This window comes from Peromyscus leucopus, chromosome 1 (genome assembly GCF_004664715.2).
Source record: "Peromyscus leucopus breed LL Stock chromosome 1, UCI_PerLeu_2.1, whole genome shotgun sequence".
NCBI lineage: Eukaryota > Metazoa > Chordata > Mammalia > Rodentia > Cricetidae > Peromyscus > Peromyscus leucopus.
The window spans coordinates 156,404,203-156,421,937 of NC_051063.1; the positions used below are offsets into that span (position 1 = coordinate 156,404,203).

The 17,735-nt window shown below is 41.2% G+C and overlaps 1 protein-coding gene across 4 annotated transcripts in view; it reads left to right on the plus strand.

Annotated features, from left to right (window-relative positions):
• The window catches only part of Gas2 (growth arrest specific 2), a 118,556-nt gene that overhangs the window by 13,602 nt on the left and 87,219 nt on the right, over positions 1-17,735 (plus strand). For all 4 annotated transcript variants that reach the window (XM_037199216.1, XM_037199219.1, XM_028880177.2 and 1 more), the window contains one exon: positions 5,589-5,710. In XM_037199216.1, the coding sequence (XP_037055111.1) occupies positions 5,589-5,710 (122 nt within the window). The remainder of the gene's footprint in view (positions 1-5,588; positions 5,711-17,735) is intronic.

The following is a 17,735-nucleotide window of genomic DNA, read 5'->3' on the forward strand; positions in this document are numbered from 1 at the left end:
TTTAATTTTTTAGTTATTTCTAAAAATCTACTTCATTTTTATTTATCAAAAAGTAAACATCTATCTGTTGAAGCTAATTAAACATAGCTGTCATCCAGTAAGCTTGGGACAGGAGGTTCTTCCTTTATTGGGTTCTTTTCTTCCAAGAGCCTCATGTTCTTGGTGTAAGTCAATAACGAGTCTGTTTCACACGCTACAAAATGTAGTATTGAAAATACCAAGTAACTTGAGATAAGGTACTCATTATCAAAAATGTTTAATAATTTGTATTGCACTAGAAAATAAGTCATGTTTGAGTTCTCTGCTATTAAAAATAAATTAATGTTGAAGGTGCAGAGGGGATTAGAGTGGATTTTGGTACTGTAGCATCAGGATTATCTCTAGAAATTGAAACTATACCAGCTTTCTTCTGCAGTGTTTCAAAGCAGACATTAGAACACGGCTTAGTGATCTTCTTAGCCATGGTCCAGGCTCCCTGTTCGTTTCACAGACTATTATCTTCAGTCCCAAGATCATCTTTTTCTAAAAAGACTTCTGTGATGTTTCTGTGTAAGAAAAGAAAACAATAACAATTTCATTTAGGAGAATGCTCTGCTGTAGGGAATAGTCACTGTATGGTCAGTAAATATTGAAGTTGTCAAGCCGAATGGCTGAGAGCACAGACTTTGAACCTGGAAGGCCTGGGTCAAAGGCTGAAATTCCTCTATGTGCTAATGTGTGGATTTGTCTAAAAAGGGGGGGAGGGGCATAAATAGTAACATGCACCCTATGGTTCTGTGACCATGCCTGCCTGCCGCATTGTGTCCAATTAAATACAGTCTCTTCTTTGGGAATCTAGTACTGCTATTTTTTTTTTTTTTTTGAGAAAAACACAACCCTTTTTACTCCTGTGGAAGATAAAGGGATTCTTGCCCCAATACTCAGGTAGTGCCAGTCTAAAACATTTTATAGATTGAGAGCCAGTCTTTATGCAAACTATGTCAAATTTTTTGGAAGATATTGTATATTGACGTATATGAGCACTCGTGCTGGTGTTAGTTACCCAATCCCTCCCTAAAAATACTGAGACTGGTGCTAACTTCATTCACTTAGTCCGCTGCTCTAGGGGCAGTGACCGACCATGGGACTCAGTCAGACTCCTCCGTCCCTATCTGCCAGCCAGCCATCAGTCATTACTGAAAAGATGCAAAATCAGAGTTCACTACTGTCGATTCAGAAAATAATTATACAACTCCAAGAGCAGAGGACCTTAGATTGACCTTCAAGCCCATGGCACATATGGGCTGAAGCATCTGATAATCTAAGATGGTTCAGTTATACCATCTATCACTCTTGATTCTCTAAGCATGCTTTGACATGGGACAGGTAGGGTAACTGCTACTAAGAATGTGGCATTGTGCTGACTGCAGAGACACCTTGAATAGTGTTTATACTATGATATGTGAGTTACCTAACACAGAAGGATAAAGAAGGCCTGATTCGTGAAGCAGGGATCATTAATTACATGTTAATTTTACCTAAGGAATTCATTCTTCACAGCCTGCTTATATGGATTTGTTATGGGCAATCTCAACTGGCATTATATCCTGCCTTTTCCTTAAACACCGTTAGTGGTATGTGTGGAATGTAAGTGAAGTAGTGTATCATTCCATAAAATGTTATAACTGACTTCTTATAATTATACAGCACATTGAAAATATATATTTAATGAGTCTTAATAGATGGATGGAAAATATATTACATGTAAAGGGTTTTTAAAAATAGAACTTCTCAGTCTTGCATTTTCCCTTCATTTGAGGCAGTCCATTTCAACTATAAAGTATATAACAGTCTCTGTTTTAGCCAAAAAACCCACCTTTCTAGGCTATAAAATACACAGAATTGAAAGCTGACACCTAATATATTCTTCATTGGATACAGATGTTCAATGTAAAGTTTTTTTCAAGTGTTCACAGAGAGCAGGACAAAGGACACTTGTGAGTTCCAAAGCAAATCAAGTGAAATGTGTAACTCTGGGCAAATTTCTGATGGCTCTTTGATGAAAACTATGTTTCTTTTCCGTATTAAAAATTCTTTTCAATTTATTATAATCATCTAGTCACTTGAAAATATGAGGAGGAATCTTTACATTGCTGTGGAGTTTAACTAGATGAGAACACATCAAGCTCCCTTCCAGAGGTAGAATATCTTCTAAGCAATTCATAGAAGAATCATTCAACAAAATCAGTTAAGAACTGGGTTAAAATTTGTTCATTTTGATACTTAAGCACATCTCAGTAAACTGACAGTTTTAGGCAACTATTTCTGGTACTTATGTGTCATGCCTGTTTGCGAGATAACTTTCTTTTCATTAGCCTAATATTGGGAGCATAGCGTACAATCTGTCCTGCTTGCATTTTGTGTTTCAAGACGCCTATGTTCATTTCTGAGTTGACTGAACTCCATGCAATTCTGAAGTAAAAGCAGCCTGCACAGGCTGACCTCTGTGGTCAGCACATAGAGTACTGTTGCTTTGCCACCTGCAGAAGTCATTATCTTAACCAGAGGCTAAAAAGTGAGCTATCCGGCGGGGAAAAAGAGAATGTAAGAATTAACTCCTTTTCCCTCTTATATACCCCCATCCACATTGCACAAAAGTCATTTCAAACAGATGTTTTTAAAATTCAAACAGCGAATACTGTCAGTCTAAATAAGTGGTTTATCTGTGTCTCATTTGGGCTATATTTAAGTGTCTATGGAACTGCATCACCTGCATTTCTCTTAAGATAAGAAAATAGGCTTGTGTGTACCCCAATGTTTTGTCAAGGTTTTTCTAGAAGTTTTATTTGTTAATTTACATGCTTGCTGATTGCATTTACCCAGTGCCCATCACAATACACAATGCTTACCTCTGTAGGAGATTTCATTTTTAAAATGTATGTATTTGTAGACAAGGTCTTGACCTTGAACTAGTCCTTCTTCCCATGCCTTCTGAGTGTTGAGATTATAGCTGTGCAGCATCAACCTGTTGTTTTTAGTGCTCAGAGTGGGACCCAGGGCCTTGTGTATGCCAGGCAAGCACCGTACCAACCAAGCTACATTCCAGTCCTGTAGGAGATTTAAAAAGACACATCTTAAGAGGTCTATAACATATTGAGGAAAGTAGAGCTTTCAAAACATATTATTTGCAAAAGAAGAAAATGCTTGATATACACCTAAAACAAAAACTGTTTGTGAGAATGACTATACAGAAGAGAGTAGTGAGCCCTGGTAAATCACTTCTGGGAGGCAGAGTAAGGGGAGATGGAACTCATCCAGTAAGAGAGCAGGACACTGAAGGCATGCCAGAAAGAGTAGAAAGTCTGTGAGGTGTCTGATCAAGGCTGTATGTGGACAACAGGCAGACGGAATCGTTTGATCACAGATGTGGTTAGAGGCATCAATGGAGGCCGTTGGGTTGGGATATGTTGGATGGATAATTTTTGCAAGGTAGAAGTGGGATCAAGAGCATTAGTAAAGGTGTCTAAGTGAATACTGAATCAGGAAAGATGGTGTATAGCACCGAATAGTGACTGCAGACCTAGGAAATAGCCCCTATTCTTGTGGCCATCATGTCAGTCATCAGACCACGATGGCACAGGCAGAAGAGACAGCTTGAGACAGCAGGATTGGTGACTTTCAACTCGTGGGAAATTAAGGCAGCAAGAAAGCACTGACAACGAGGACCCACGCAAAGGGGAGGTCTTAGGAAAGAGGAGTTGTGACAGCTTGGAAAGACACAAGTGGTGGTTCTGCTTCCGTGGTTGGGGCTCATGGAGCTAAAGGGGGTTGATAAAGATGTTCGGAAATTATGTTGATGATTGTACATTTCTGAATAGATGCACAACATTTGAATTATAAACATTAAAATGGCAAATGATAAAAAATACAGAGTAGATCTCCCTAAAGTTATCTCAAAATGAAAATAAATAGGGAGAAAGAAAATACACTCTGGGCATCATCTCAGAAGAGGAAATGGCTATCTGGGATCCAGTCAAGTGTGGAAATGATGGGTTGAGGACCATAAGCTTGTAAGAGTAGTGGTGGCCCTGTGAAGGCCACCTCCCACCTGTGTGGGGAGGGAGGAGCAAAGTGGAGCTCTGGAATTGCCATCTCAAGGCTGCCTGCAGAGGGGGATGCTCAAGTGGCTTTTATTCTTTTACTTAGATTTTTATCTTTTGCAACAATATTACCTGAATCTTAATCAAGAATATTGCATTAATACTGTTTAGAAATGAGGTTTTAATATAGTTTGGATGAGGTTTAGTGGCCTTTTTATTAGAGTTGTCAGTGATAGTTCATGTACTATTGTTCTGTTTAAAAAGAACCAAAGAGTTTTTGTTTGTTTGTTTGCTTTTTGTTTCTTTCGTGTGTGTGTGTGTGTGTGTGTGTGTGTGTGTGTGTGTGTTTATGCACATGCCTGTATGGTGGTTGGTTCACAAGGGTGTGTTTGCCTAAGCTCAAGCTTAAGGAGGGGTCAGAGATCCACATCAGATATCTTCCTCAGTTGCCCTCTAACTTATTTTTAGACAGGGTTTCTCACTGAACCGGGAGCTCACGGATTCAGCTAAACTAGTGCTAGCAGAACCTCCTGCCTCTGCCTCCTCAATGCCAGGGTTAAAAGCCTGTACCTCCGTTTTTTCTTTACAAGTCATCCCCCTCTCTTTCTCTCACATACTCTCTCACTCTCTCTCCCCCTCCCTCCCTCTCCCCTTCTTCCATCTTTCCTTCCTTTTCATTCATTCTTTCTTTCTTTTTTTTTTTTTAACATGAGTGCTAGGGCTCTGAATTCAGTTCCCCATGCTTGCATGTCAAGCACTTTACAGTTGAGTCATCTCCTCAGCCCCTTTTGATTTGATTTTCTTTTCTTTTTTATTTTATTTTCTTTTTATTGAAGCTGGCCTTCAACTTCAAATGTAGCCAAGGATGATCTGGAGCTTCTGATCCCCCTGCCTCTACCTCCTGAATGTTTTGATCATAGTTGTACGCCACCACACATGGATGTTCTTACGTGTTGCTGAGGAGTGAATTTCTGCTTTAATGAGTGCTGAACAGGTACTCTCACAATTGAGCTATGGTTGTTATAAATAGATATATTTCAGATATGAAATACCAGTCTGATTTGCAAGCCAAAACGGTTGAATGGACTACCAAGGATGATAAATGAACAAATCAGAGAGACCCAATATCTTTATATGCTGAGAGGCCACATGCATTTGGTTCTAATACATTTGTTTTCTGTAAATTTAGAATTCTTCAGAAGGCTGGTTCTTTGAGTTTCATTGACTGGTTTTCATTTTGTCTGGTAGCTGCTAAATGGTGTGAATTTTGCCAAATTAACATGAAATACAACTTTTGTACTATGAGAATGAATATAAAATGTTGAGATTCCAGCCATAAAATGGAAACATAAAATGCTAAATAAACCATTCTTATAGTCAGTCCCCACTTCGGGGAATTTTCTAGGAATGAATAGAAGCAGCTCCTAATGAAATTCTGCTCTTTAGTGGGACTCTGATGCCCATGCTAGGGGAAGAATGTTTCTGTGATACTCTTTTGTGTTATTTCAGGGAAAGAGATAACAGCAGAAACCTTCATGGAGAAGTTGGATAATGGTGCCTTGCTCTGTCAGCTTGCAGCAACTGTGCAGGAGAAATTCAAAGAGAGCATGGATGCCAACAAGCCTGCCAAGGTAAAGTCCCCAGGCACAAGGCGCTGCTCAGAGGCAGGTTCTCCTGTGTGGAGAGTCTCCACGCAGAAGACATTGCAGAGACAGGTACACCTGAAGTGAGTGTCCCTATGCAGAACTCATTGCTGAGAGATTAGCACTCCTACAGTTAGGGTCCCCATGCAGAAAGCGCTGGTGAGAGGTGGGTGCTCCCGGGTGGAGGGTCCCCATGCAGAAGGCGCTGGTGAGAGGTGGGTGCTCCCGGGTCTGGGGTCCCCATGCAGAAGGTACTGCTTCAAGCCAGGTCCCCTGCAGCTTGGGTCTCTGTGCAGACAGCTCTGCCCAGAGCAGGTATTTAGTCCTACAGTGACTTAGGAATAGGGTTCAATGTGAGAATTGGGTGTGAACGTGAATGCATCAAAGTCTGCAGTAACAACAAAGCACAGAAGCTAGTTTATAATTAGGGAACATGTAATCTCCCTCTTAATTATATAAATTATGTAATCCTTTCAGTAAGTCTAATTAAAGGAAAGCTATGGAAAAGAGGTGCTATTTCGAGAGGGCATTGTGTATAAACTGGGTTCATCTGAAATGCTGTCAACAAACAGTATAGATATAACTGTATCATCGGGCAATAGGAAAAAAATAAGCAGGAAGATTAGCTAAAGAGGTCTTGTTTCCAAAAGCAGAATGTCAGAATACTGCTGTAAGCCATCTGGAATGCAATTTTTGTGTTTTAGTAAGGAGGATCATTGAACTAAGTAACTTTAGGCAAATTACTTTACATTTTTAATTGCTCAATTTCTTTTTGGGGTCTTAGTTCTAATCTTCCTAGCTGTTCAAGAACACTGAGAAAATACCATATTTGTTAATTTTGAATAAACAAGATGAATAATAATTTTTCTGATTTCTAATGTGTAAGGGAAAGAAGAAAAACAAATAAATAAAAATAATAATATTGAAGACAGCTTACAGGGCGATGAAGCACACAATTTAAAAATGGTCCCTGCATCTGTGGTGGCGCAGAGGCGCAGTGTGTGTGCGTGTTTATCATCAGGCACTTAGTTTGATGGATGGGACTTTTATACACATGTAAATGTATTTCTATTGTTGAGGGTATTTTTAAGTTTTTATTAACAGATGTTGATTATGCATGAGAATGGGTTTCACGATGGTGTTTTCTTATTTTATATCACTCTAAATTATTGTGTACTAAACCAACCCTGAGTCCCAGTGGCTTTTCTTAAAGCAGCTCTGTGATGCGGTCAATTAATCCAGCACCTTCCAAACACTCTCACTGTGAGTACCACCTGACTGTTGTTAGATTGTAACCCTGCCTGAATGTGCAGTCTGCTTCCCTGTGGGATGCTTCCTGGGTGCATTCCTCAAAAGCTACCCAGGAGACCCATGCTCTGTGCTGCATAAAAACCGATGCTTTTCCTTTTCTCATTTTTTCTCTTTCGATTGGAAGGTTGCAGATTCTGAGGGATTTTCACAGCTCCTCTGGCTAGGAAGCATCCGAGCCAGACTGTAACAGACACGCTCCTTCGAGTCCAGTTCTAGATGCCCTTGCTTCACCATGGAAAGTGCTTCATGTAATGCTTTATATTAGACAATTGTCCTTATACTGTGAGCTTTGCTGTAAGGGAGCAGACCTCCCCTTAGTTTACCAGTGAGAAAGCATATGCTGGAAGGAGGCCAGTTTGTACAGAACCTTTTTTTTTTTTTTTTTTTTTTTTTTGGTTTTTCGAGACAGGGTTTCTCTGTGTAGCCTTGCGCCTTTCCTGGAACTCACTTGGTAGACCAGGCTGGCCTCGAACTCACAGAGATCCGCCTGGCTCTGCCTCCCGAGTGCTGGGATTAAAGGCATGCGCCACCACCGCCCAGCTTGTACAGAACCTTTAAAGCAGTCAGCGATGAGGAAGATGACATTGTGACTAGGCTTCATTGGCAGTCCTATCCCACGAGGTAGAGGTGCTGCCAACCTGCACTTTTGTTGGGAAGAAAAAGAGCAGAGCCCAAGATCAGGATCACACAGAGGAAAACTACTCTGCTAAGAATACTGTGGAGTTGGTTGGTTCTGTTTGTCAGAAGCGAAGATGCACAGAGCTGTAATCCTGCAACAATGGGTGTGAGACGGACTCAGAGCTTGGGTCTGAAGTTCAGGGACTTTGCCTGTGTCCTGGGTTAGCGTGAGATAGCTCGTGCTCTGTTAATTGGCTGCGTCTGAGTCTTAGTTCCTATCTGTGATATGGAATTAGTACCAATTACTTATAACCTAGTAATTGACGGCTCTAGATAAATAGCATAAACTTTGCTGTATGAACAACTGTAACATTTTCTTTCTTTCTTTCATTTTTCTTTATTCAGAAATTTTCTACTCACTCCACATACTATCCACAGACCCCCGCTCCCTCATCCCACCCCCCAGTTCTCTTTCCCAAGCCATCCTGCATCCCCACATTCCCCAAATCGAGGTCTCCTATGGGGAATCAGCAGAGCCCAGCACACCGAGCCTAGGCAGGTCCAAGCCCCTTCCCACTGCACCAAGGCTGTGCAAGGTGTCACACCACAGGCACCGGATTCTAGAAGTCTGCCCATAGACTGGGGACAGATGCCAATCCCCCTGCCTGGGTGCCCCCCAAACAGTTGGAGCAAAACAATCGTCTTCTATATCCAGAGGGCCTAGTCCAGTCCCATGGGGGATCCACAGCCACCAGTCCACAGTTAATAGGCTGTTCTAGTTACTAGTATGGGCGGTCATCTCTGCACGTCCTCCCATCATGATCTCGACACCCCTTGCCTGCAGTATCACTCCTCTCTCTCATCAATTGGATTCCCGGAGCTCAGCCTGGTGCCTGGCCATAGATCTCTGCATCTGACTCCATCAGTCACTGGACAAAGGCTCTATGATGACAGCTAGGTTATTTGCTAGACTGGTCACCTGAGTAGACCAGTCCAGGCACCCTCTGGACCACTGTCAGCAGACCAAGGCGGGGTCATCCTTGTGGATTCCTGAGAGCCTCCCCAGCAACCTGCCTCTTCCTTTTCCCATGATGTCTTCATCTATCATGGTATCTTCCTCCCTGCCCTCCCACTCTGTCCCTGTTCCAGCTTGACCTCCCATTTCCCTATGTCCTCCTCCCCCACTCCTCGCCCTCTGCCACACCCCCACACCCAGTCCACTCATGTGGATCTCATCCACTTCTCCTTCACAGGGTCATCCATGTATCCCTCCTAGGGTCTTTCCCTGTTAGCTAGCCTCTCTGGAGTTGTGGGTTACAGTCTGGCTATCCCTTCCCTCACATCTAGGATCCACTTATAAGTGAGTACATACTATGTTTGTCCTTCTGAGTCTGGGTTACCTCACTCAAGATTATATTTTCTAGTTCCAACCATTTGCCTGCAAATTCATATCATTGTTTTTTACTGCTAAGTAGTACTCCATTGTGTATATGTGCCACATTTTCTTTACCCATTCTTCAGTTGAAGGGCATCTAGGTTGTTTCCAGGTTCTGGCTATTACAAATAATGCTGATATGAACATAGTCGGCGTGTGTCCTTGTGGTAAGATTGAGCATTCCTTGGGTATATGCCCAAGAGTGGTACAACTGGGTCTTAAGGAAAACCATGAAAAGACCAAACCTAAGAATAATAGGGATAGAAGGAGAAGAATACCAACTCAAAGGCACAGAAAATATATTCAACAAAATCATAGAAGAAAACTTTCCCAACCTAAAGAAGGAAATGCCTATAAAAATACAAGGTTACAGAACACCAAATAGACTGGATCCCAAAAAAAAGTCCCCTCGCCACATAATAATCAAACCTCTAAACATACAGAATAAAGAAAAAATATTAAGAGCTGCAAAGGAAAAAGGCAAGTAACATATAAAGGCAGACCCATAAAAATAACACCTGACTTCTCAATGGAGACTCTAAAAACCAGAAGGTCCTGGACAGACATTATGCAGATACTAAGAGACCATGGATGCCAACCCAGACTATTATACCCAGCAAAACTCTCAATCAACATAGATGGAAAAACAAAATATTCCATGATAAAACCATATTTAAACAATATCTCTCCACAAATATACCCCTACAGAAAGCACTTGAAGGAAAAATCCAACCTAAGGAAGTTAGATACACCCATGAAAACACAGGCAATAGATAGTCCCATACCAACAAATACCAAAGAATTTCCAAAGGGAAACATACAACACTACCACCAAAAAAATAACAGGAATTAACAATAACTGGTCATTAATATTCATCAATACCAATGATCTCAATTCACCTATAAAAAGACACAGGCTAACAGAATGGATACAAAAACAAGATCCATCCATTTGCTGTATACAAGAAACACACCTCAACTTCAAAGACAGACACAGAATAAACCTCAGAATAAAAGGCTGGGAAAAGACTTTTCAATAAAATGGATTTAAGAAGCAAGCTGGTGTAGCTATCCTAATATCTAATAAAATAGACTTCAAACTAAAATCAATAGAAAGAGATTGGGAAGGACACTAGATATTTATCACAGGGAAAATCCGACAAAAGGAAGTCTCAATTCTGAATATTTGTGCCCCAAATACAAGGGCACCAACATTCATAAAAGAAACATTACTAAAGTTTAAATTGTACATCAAACCCCATACACTAGTAGTGGGAGACTTCAATACCCCAGTCTCACTAATGGACAGGTCTGCCAGACAGAAACTTAACAGAGAAATAAGGGAACTAACAGACATTATGACTCAAATAGACTTAATAGATATCTACAGAATATTCCACTCTAACACAAAAGAATATACCTTCTTTTCAGCACCACATGGAACCTTCTCCAAAATTGACCACGTGCTTGGTCACAAAGCAAATCTCAACAGATACAAAAAAATTGAAATAACCTCCTGTATCTTATCAGGCCACCATGGCTTAAAGTTAGATTTCAATTGCAGCATTTTCAAAAGATGAAAATCAAAATTGTTACTATCACAGTGGCAATTATTATTCACAAGTATGTTTTTGCTTGAAAACTGCTGTTCTGTCTGGCAACATCCCTTCCCTACATGGAGAGTTAACAGACCCTTAGTGAATATTTTAGATTAACTAGAAGAAAAATAGTGCTTTGTAAATACCCATATTTAGCATAACAGCCGCTGTGAGCACATCTATAGACATGCGCCCCAGTCTTCATGGAAATGTATAGACAATGTGGGGAGCGTTGAGGTCAAGAGTTTTACAACTGTTTTCTTTTGAAACCTATTTCTATAATAAAACTATCAAGCCAAAGTAACAAAATAAAAAATATCTTGCAAATTCATGAGACCTGAAGTCAGATTTTATAAAATTTGGATTTTTTTCAACGCCAGTCTTTCTCTGTGGTTGTGATAAACTTATTTTAGTGCACAAACATAGCTTTGGTTTTTAAAGAGAAGATTAAAATTTAGCGTAACTTCACAGCTGCTGCTTGAGATCTCTAGCTTAATCTGAGTCCATTTGGCACAGTAGTTTTTGGCTGAATTTTCTTTGTGTCTTTGACAGAATATATGTATTTTACAGGGACTTCTTAAATCAAAATAGCATGCACCACTTGGCCTGTGAACAAAACAGCATTTTCAAAAGATAAAAATCAAAATGGTTACTGTCACGGTGACCATTATTATTCATAAACATGTTTTTTGTCAAACTGTGTTTTTTTAAATGCAGCTTTTCTCCATCATGAAAACAGAACACAGGCTAGGTGGGGCATTCTAGCGCGTGTCTCTCTAGTGCACGTCTCTCTAGCGTGTACCTCTCTAGCGCTCGTCTCACCATCCCAGCACTTGGAAAGTAGAGGCAGCAGGACGAGGAGTTCACAGTCATCCTTGTTGTATGTAGAGTTCAAGGTCAACCTGGGCTACGTGAGGAATCAGAGGAAGATACTACAAGAGTATCTCAGAGGAAGGACAGAGAGGGAAGAAGGGGGAAGAGTCGGAGATTGCTTAGATTGTACAACATTTTGTTACTATTCAGTATAAGTCTATAGTAAATGATAATGAATTTACTAAAACCTAGGGGTTAGAACTACATTGACTATTTCCCAGAGGGAAAAAAATCCTTTCAGTTGTGCATATATAACAATTGTGCTACAGCATTATGTCTATTCTGTGTTTGTGTGTATGTCTCTGTGCATGCGTGTGTTTATATATATATATATATATATATGTGTGTGTGTATATGAATCTGTGTATGTGTGTAAGTCTGGATGTGTAAGTGTGTGTGTGCGTGTATGTGTCCTGTGCACATGCATGTATTTGTGTGCATATGTGTATATGGGTGTGTGTCTTTGTATGAGTGTATGTGCATGTATATGAATGTCAGTGTTGGTGTGTATCTGTGTGTTTCTGTCTGCATGTATGTGTGTCTGTATATGTATATGTTTGTGTCTGTGTATATGTGTATGTTATATGTGCCTATGTATGTTGTATATGTGTGTTTGTGTATTTTTGTGTGTGTGTTTATATGTGTACTGTGTATATGTGTTTCATATCTGTGTATGTTTGTGTGTTTGTATGTGAATACATGTATGTATATGTCAGTATATGAGTGTGCCTGCATGTATATGTGTTTGTGTATGTATAATATATATGTCAGTGTGTGTGTCCGTGTATATATGTGTACATGTATGTATAATGGATATGTCAGTGTATGCATGTGTGTATGTCAGTGTATGCATGTATTTGTGTGTGTGTGTGTGTGTGTGTGTGTGTGTGTGTGTGTGATGACTATCCTACATTTCATACTGAATTAGGAACAATGACAATGTCAGTAGATGAGCTTGTCAGCTTTTCTTCTGAATTAATTAATGACATCACATCCAGGAAGCCCTGAGTGAATTCTTCTAGTAGTTTTAATTTCATCTTCTCGTTTCCAAGCATTTTTTTTTTTACTTCTCTTTATTTATGGTTCATTTGGGAGTTTTACAGCTGGGTAAACATATTTGAGCAAGTGTGTGAAATCTGCTACATTCACGGTTTTCTATGTTAAGAATTATTTAATGCTCTCAATTCTGAAAGCAAGTTTGGATATATGATAGGCAATTTATAGAAAATGTTTCAGCTGTGGACTGAAAATCTTTCATGCCTGCTTTCATTTGGTGAGACACTCCACTTATGAAGAAATTGGATTCTGTAAATCACCTCTAAGAGCATCAATATGTTCAGTTTAGAACCAACTTCTCTAGGGTGTTAAAAGTTCTGCCTTTGCTTGGTAGGTGGCTTCCTCACATAGTATGGTTGCAATAGAGATAACAGAATCATATGGTAAATGTATGAAAATATGTGAGCCACGTCTCTGAAAGTTTAATGTAAAATTTGATTTAATTAGTATATGTATCAGAAGATGACAAATTTTCAATATCAGTCTGAACATCACAGGATTTGAGGTTCTTGATGAAATGAAATCTCAGCCTAATCTTTCTAATATCCTATAATTCAGATCTTGGTTTTGCTTGTATAATGTGTGCAATGTCGATAGTGTGTGTCAACATGTTCACATGTGTGTGTACATTTATGCCTGACTTCTTCGATGGCTTTCTACCGTGTGTCTTGAGGCTGTGTTTCTCACTTGAACTCAGAGCTTGCCTCAGTTTAGCTAGTGTAGCTGGGCGGCCTGACCTGGGGCATCTAACTCCCGGGATCTGGGCTTCCAGGGGGACCATAATGCCCACCTGGCCTTTTCGTTGATGCTGGGACTCAAAGTCGGATCCTCACACTTGTGCTGAGTTTGGCCCACTGAGCCACCTTCCAACCCTCCATTGCCCTATGAGGATGAAATTAGCAGACGACAAGCCCACACTTGTTGATTAGATTGCATGCTTTCTGACTTCAGTTCAGTGCCCAAACTTGGCATTTCCAGTAAAGAGGGTGATCCTTGCACATCCTGGTCCAGGCAGGCTTTCCTTGTGTATTTCCTGTGCTCCTTCCCACCAGTCACAATTCTACTGATTTGTGTATAAGACTGATGACGGGGTGTCTCCCCAGGGCTAGGTATTCAAAGGTCCAGTCCCCTTGGCTCCCAACATTCTTTTCTACTTACTTATTTAAGAGTTGCTGCCTCGGACACCAGTGTTTCTCTGACTCCAGAGGCTCCTGGGTGGTTAGATCTGTTTGAAGCACGTGTTAAGGGGGAGGGTTGAGTCCTTTTACCTAAGAGAAGGCTACAGTAAGTACAAAGAAGGAAGTGAACCTCCCACATTTAATCCCTGCTCAGGGGAGAGGGCACCCTGGTCAGAGGAGGCATTGGTCCCACCCTGCCTCCATACAGAGAACCTGGTCTCCTGAACTGCAGGAGAGCGCTACCACAGGATTCTGTGCACCCCAGAGTTAAATAAGCAATAAATGTGAACACTTTCCTTCTTTAAACAAACAAACAAAAAACCGCCTGTGCTTTTTGTTACAGAACATCTTTTCACTGGTACCAGGCTTCAACTCACTCCTGTGAGGTCTTCAACATTGGAGAAATCTAGTCTTGTTTTGATAACTCTGACATGAAAGTATGATGAAAGCAATATATGATATTTTAAAGAAAGAGAAACTTCAGCTGTGATTAAATTAGAGTCATTCACATTTAATTATGTCTATGTATGCGTATGTATATGTGTATATATGTATATGTTTATAAAATTAACTGCTAATTTAGCTAGGTTGAAGAGAACTTGACTAGTGTGTGTGAAACCTTAGTTTGATTCCCCCCCCCCAGCAACATACACATACACACACAAAACCAAAAACAGATAAAACAACTTTAAACTTAAAAATGTCTTGTTCAGAATGTGATGTATTAGGACCAAACAGAAAGTGAACCATGATGACCTGGGTGATGATCTGGAAGGAATATGGGTAAGCATGTGTGGAAATTAACTATGTGGGGTGAGGCAAAGAGAAAATATTCGAGTAGAAAAGTTAGTGATAAACTCTAATTCCTCAAGATTTACAAAGTAAAAACATCACAAATACATTAAAGTAAATAATTTCCAATAAATTAAGATTCTCTCTCTCTGTTTTCTTAATTTCTGACCATGGCCCATCCAGGCAGTTGCTTGTTGGCTTGGAGCTTTTCTTACCAGGAGTATTTCCGTCCTGTCTTATAGTGAGATGCCGTGATGGAACTCAGAGCCAAGTAGTACATGGCGCTGTGCCATAGAGAGGGATAAGAATAGTGAGCGAAGGACACTGACGTGTTTCATTCCTAGTCAGCTGATTATATAAGGCTTGATATGGGCTACATGTACAGATTGAGGTGAAAAATAACAGCTAAAGAAAAGTAGCCATGACCTAGATTTAAGTGTGTGTGTGTATGGTGTGTGTGTATATGTATATGTGTATGTGTGGTGTGTGTATATGTGTATGTGTTTGTGTATGTGTGTTTACACGTGTGTGTGTGTATGTATATGTGTATGTGTGGTGTGTGTATATATGTATGTGTGTTTATGTGTTTGTGTATGTGTGTTTACACGTGTGTGTATGTGTATGGTATTTACAGGTCATGAAGCTATAAAAGGGGTCAGAAGAGAGAAGGAAGAAATTGTAATGGAGGGAGAAGAAGAGAGGAAAATGGAACATGTGACATGAAGGCAGAAGATGGAGCTATCTGGGGAGAGGAGAGGAACCAGCTATGGGGGAGGGGTACCAGCATAAATGTTCCTGCTTACATGTGGAGTTGTGAAATAATTATATGAATATTTCAGTATATATGCCCTTAATGTTCACATTTCATATTTATTATGTATTTACTACTTATGTTGTGTTTATGTATAATTAAGTCCCCTTACCAGGGGGATAAGGGCAGGTTAAACAGAGAATAAGGACACATATGAAATACCATGATGACAGGGCCTGGAGAGGTGGCTCAGTGGTTAAGAGCACTGGCTGCGCTTCCGGGGGACCTAAGTTCAGTTCCCAGCAGCCACATGGTGGCTCACAACTGAAGCTTTGGAACAGAGGCCGGAAGTGATGATGTCACCTGTTCACTGCTGGACTCAGGCTCCACAGATGGGCTTGGAGATCAGCTCTTCCCTTTGTGGTGGTGGTGGTATGGAGCAACTTAGGGCACTGGCCTTTAACTTACACCTAAAAGCCATTGTTTCTAAAGCACATTTAGGTTTCCAGTGGTCCAGACATTTTAACAGAGCTGATTGGCCTAATTCTGTTCTGACAGCCCTGTCCTGAGAGTTACACACATCCATGCATTTTTCCACTCTGAGACTCTCCAATTGTATTCAAATTTAAGGAACTTACCTCAGTCAGATCTGTCCCCTCCATACAATCCTGTTCTTCTACAGCGGTCTCATGTGGAGTGCCCTACAGGATCGCGTTTTTGAGCTCTGATCCTCAGCAGGTGGCACTTTTTCTAGGATGTGGAGCTTCACTGGAGAAGTGGGTCACTGGGAGCAGGCCTTGATGTTCATAGCCTGGACTCACTTCCTATTTCCTCTCTTTCTCCACATCAGTTGCCTCGCTCACACACAGCACAGGCGGCCATGCCTTCCCAACCATGATGGACTGTATCTCTGCATAAGCCATGAGCCAGAACTGGCCCTTCCCCTGAGTGCCCCTTGTCAGTCATCTGCTCACAGCACAAGAAAAGCAACTAATGCGAAATTTTCCTGTAAAGCCGATCTTTCTGAATCCCACCGAGCGACCTCACCCATGCCCAGGTGAGACGTGCATTGTACCGTGACTGTCACGTTATGTTTTCTGGGTTTTGACATTCTTCCTCCACTATAACATCAACTAATGTCACTGAGGGTGCCAGTCTCAGTTCTGCACGGGCGTTAGCTAGTGTAGGGAGTGCTTGCAGGGCCATCCCCGGCTCCTCTAGGAAGGGCAGTGCACTCAGGGCAGCTCGCTGCTCAGTCATAGTCCACTGCTGTACCGATCTTACAACCATTGCTTATCTCTTTCAGACTCTCAGTCCCGGATCTCACTCATAGGTACGGAAAGACAGCCTGTGGTGCTCAAGATTTGAAATGTATATTGAGGGTGTGTTACCAGCTTGCCAGGAATTTCTGAGTCTTGCTGTGAGATGAAACATAATCCGTTCCTAGCTCAGCTGCAGTGTTTTGACACCTGTGAGCTTGTCAGCTCTGGCCTGAAATGTAGGTTCTTAGATCTGTGGCTAGTCCAGAGGTTTAAGTCCTGAGCCACAGTCCCAGGGAAGCCCAGTATCATGGATGCCCGCTTCTTATCCGTGTCAGGAGTGGCAGCACCAGCATGCCTCCTAGCACCTTCCTGCTCCTGGAGACTGAGTTCCACATCTTCCAGTCTGTGTCCTGCTCCAAAATAGACAGGTTAGGATAAGACCTAGTCCAGGGGTCTGGCATGTTCAACCTGCAGCCTGTGGGTTACTTATACCGCAGGGTGGCTGTGAATATGAACTAACACAGAATCATAAATTTTCTTATTTAAATATGAGTTTCATTCATGCATCCGTTTTGAACTTTGTGGGTGGTGATGTCCTGTTGCGGTGTCTAAAGCTTGTGCATGCCTTTGAACAAAGGCCAGGAGACAGCATCCAAACTGAGTCACATTACTGAACTCCTCTCTTAGAGCACAGCTATTCTGTGGAAAGTACATCCTAGAGCGCAGCTATTCTGTGGAACCATGTGTTCTAGAGCACAGCTATTCTGTGGAACCACGTGTTCTAAAGCACAGCTATTCTGTGGAACCATGTGTCCTAGAACACAGCTATTCTGTGGAACCATGTATTCTAGAGCACACCTATTCTGTGGAACCATGTGTTCTAGAGCGCAGCTATTCTGTGGAACCGTGTGTTCTAGAGCACAGCTACTCTGTGGAACCACATGTTCTAAAGCACAGCTATTCTGTGGAACCATGTGTTCTAGAGCACAGTTATTCTGTGGAACCACGTGTTCTAGAGCACAGTTATTCTGTGGAACCGTGTGTTCTAGAGCACAGCTATTCTGTGGAACCATGTGTTCTAGAGCACAGCTATTCTGTGGAACCATGTGTTCTAGAGCACAGCTATTCTGTGAAAAATG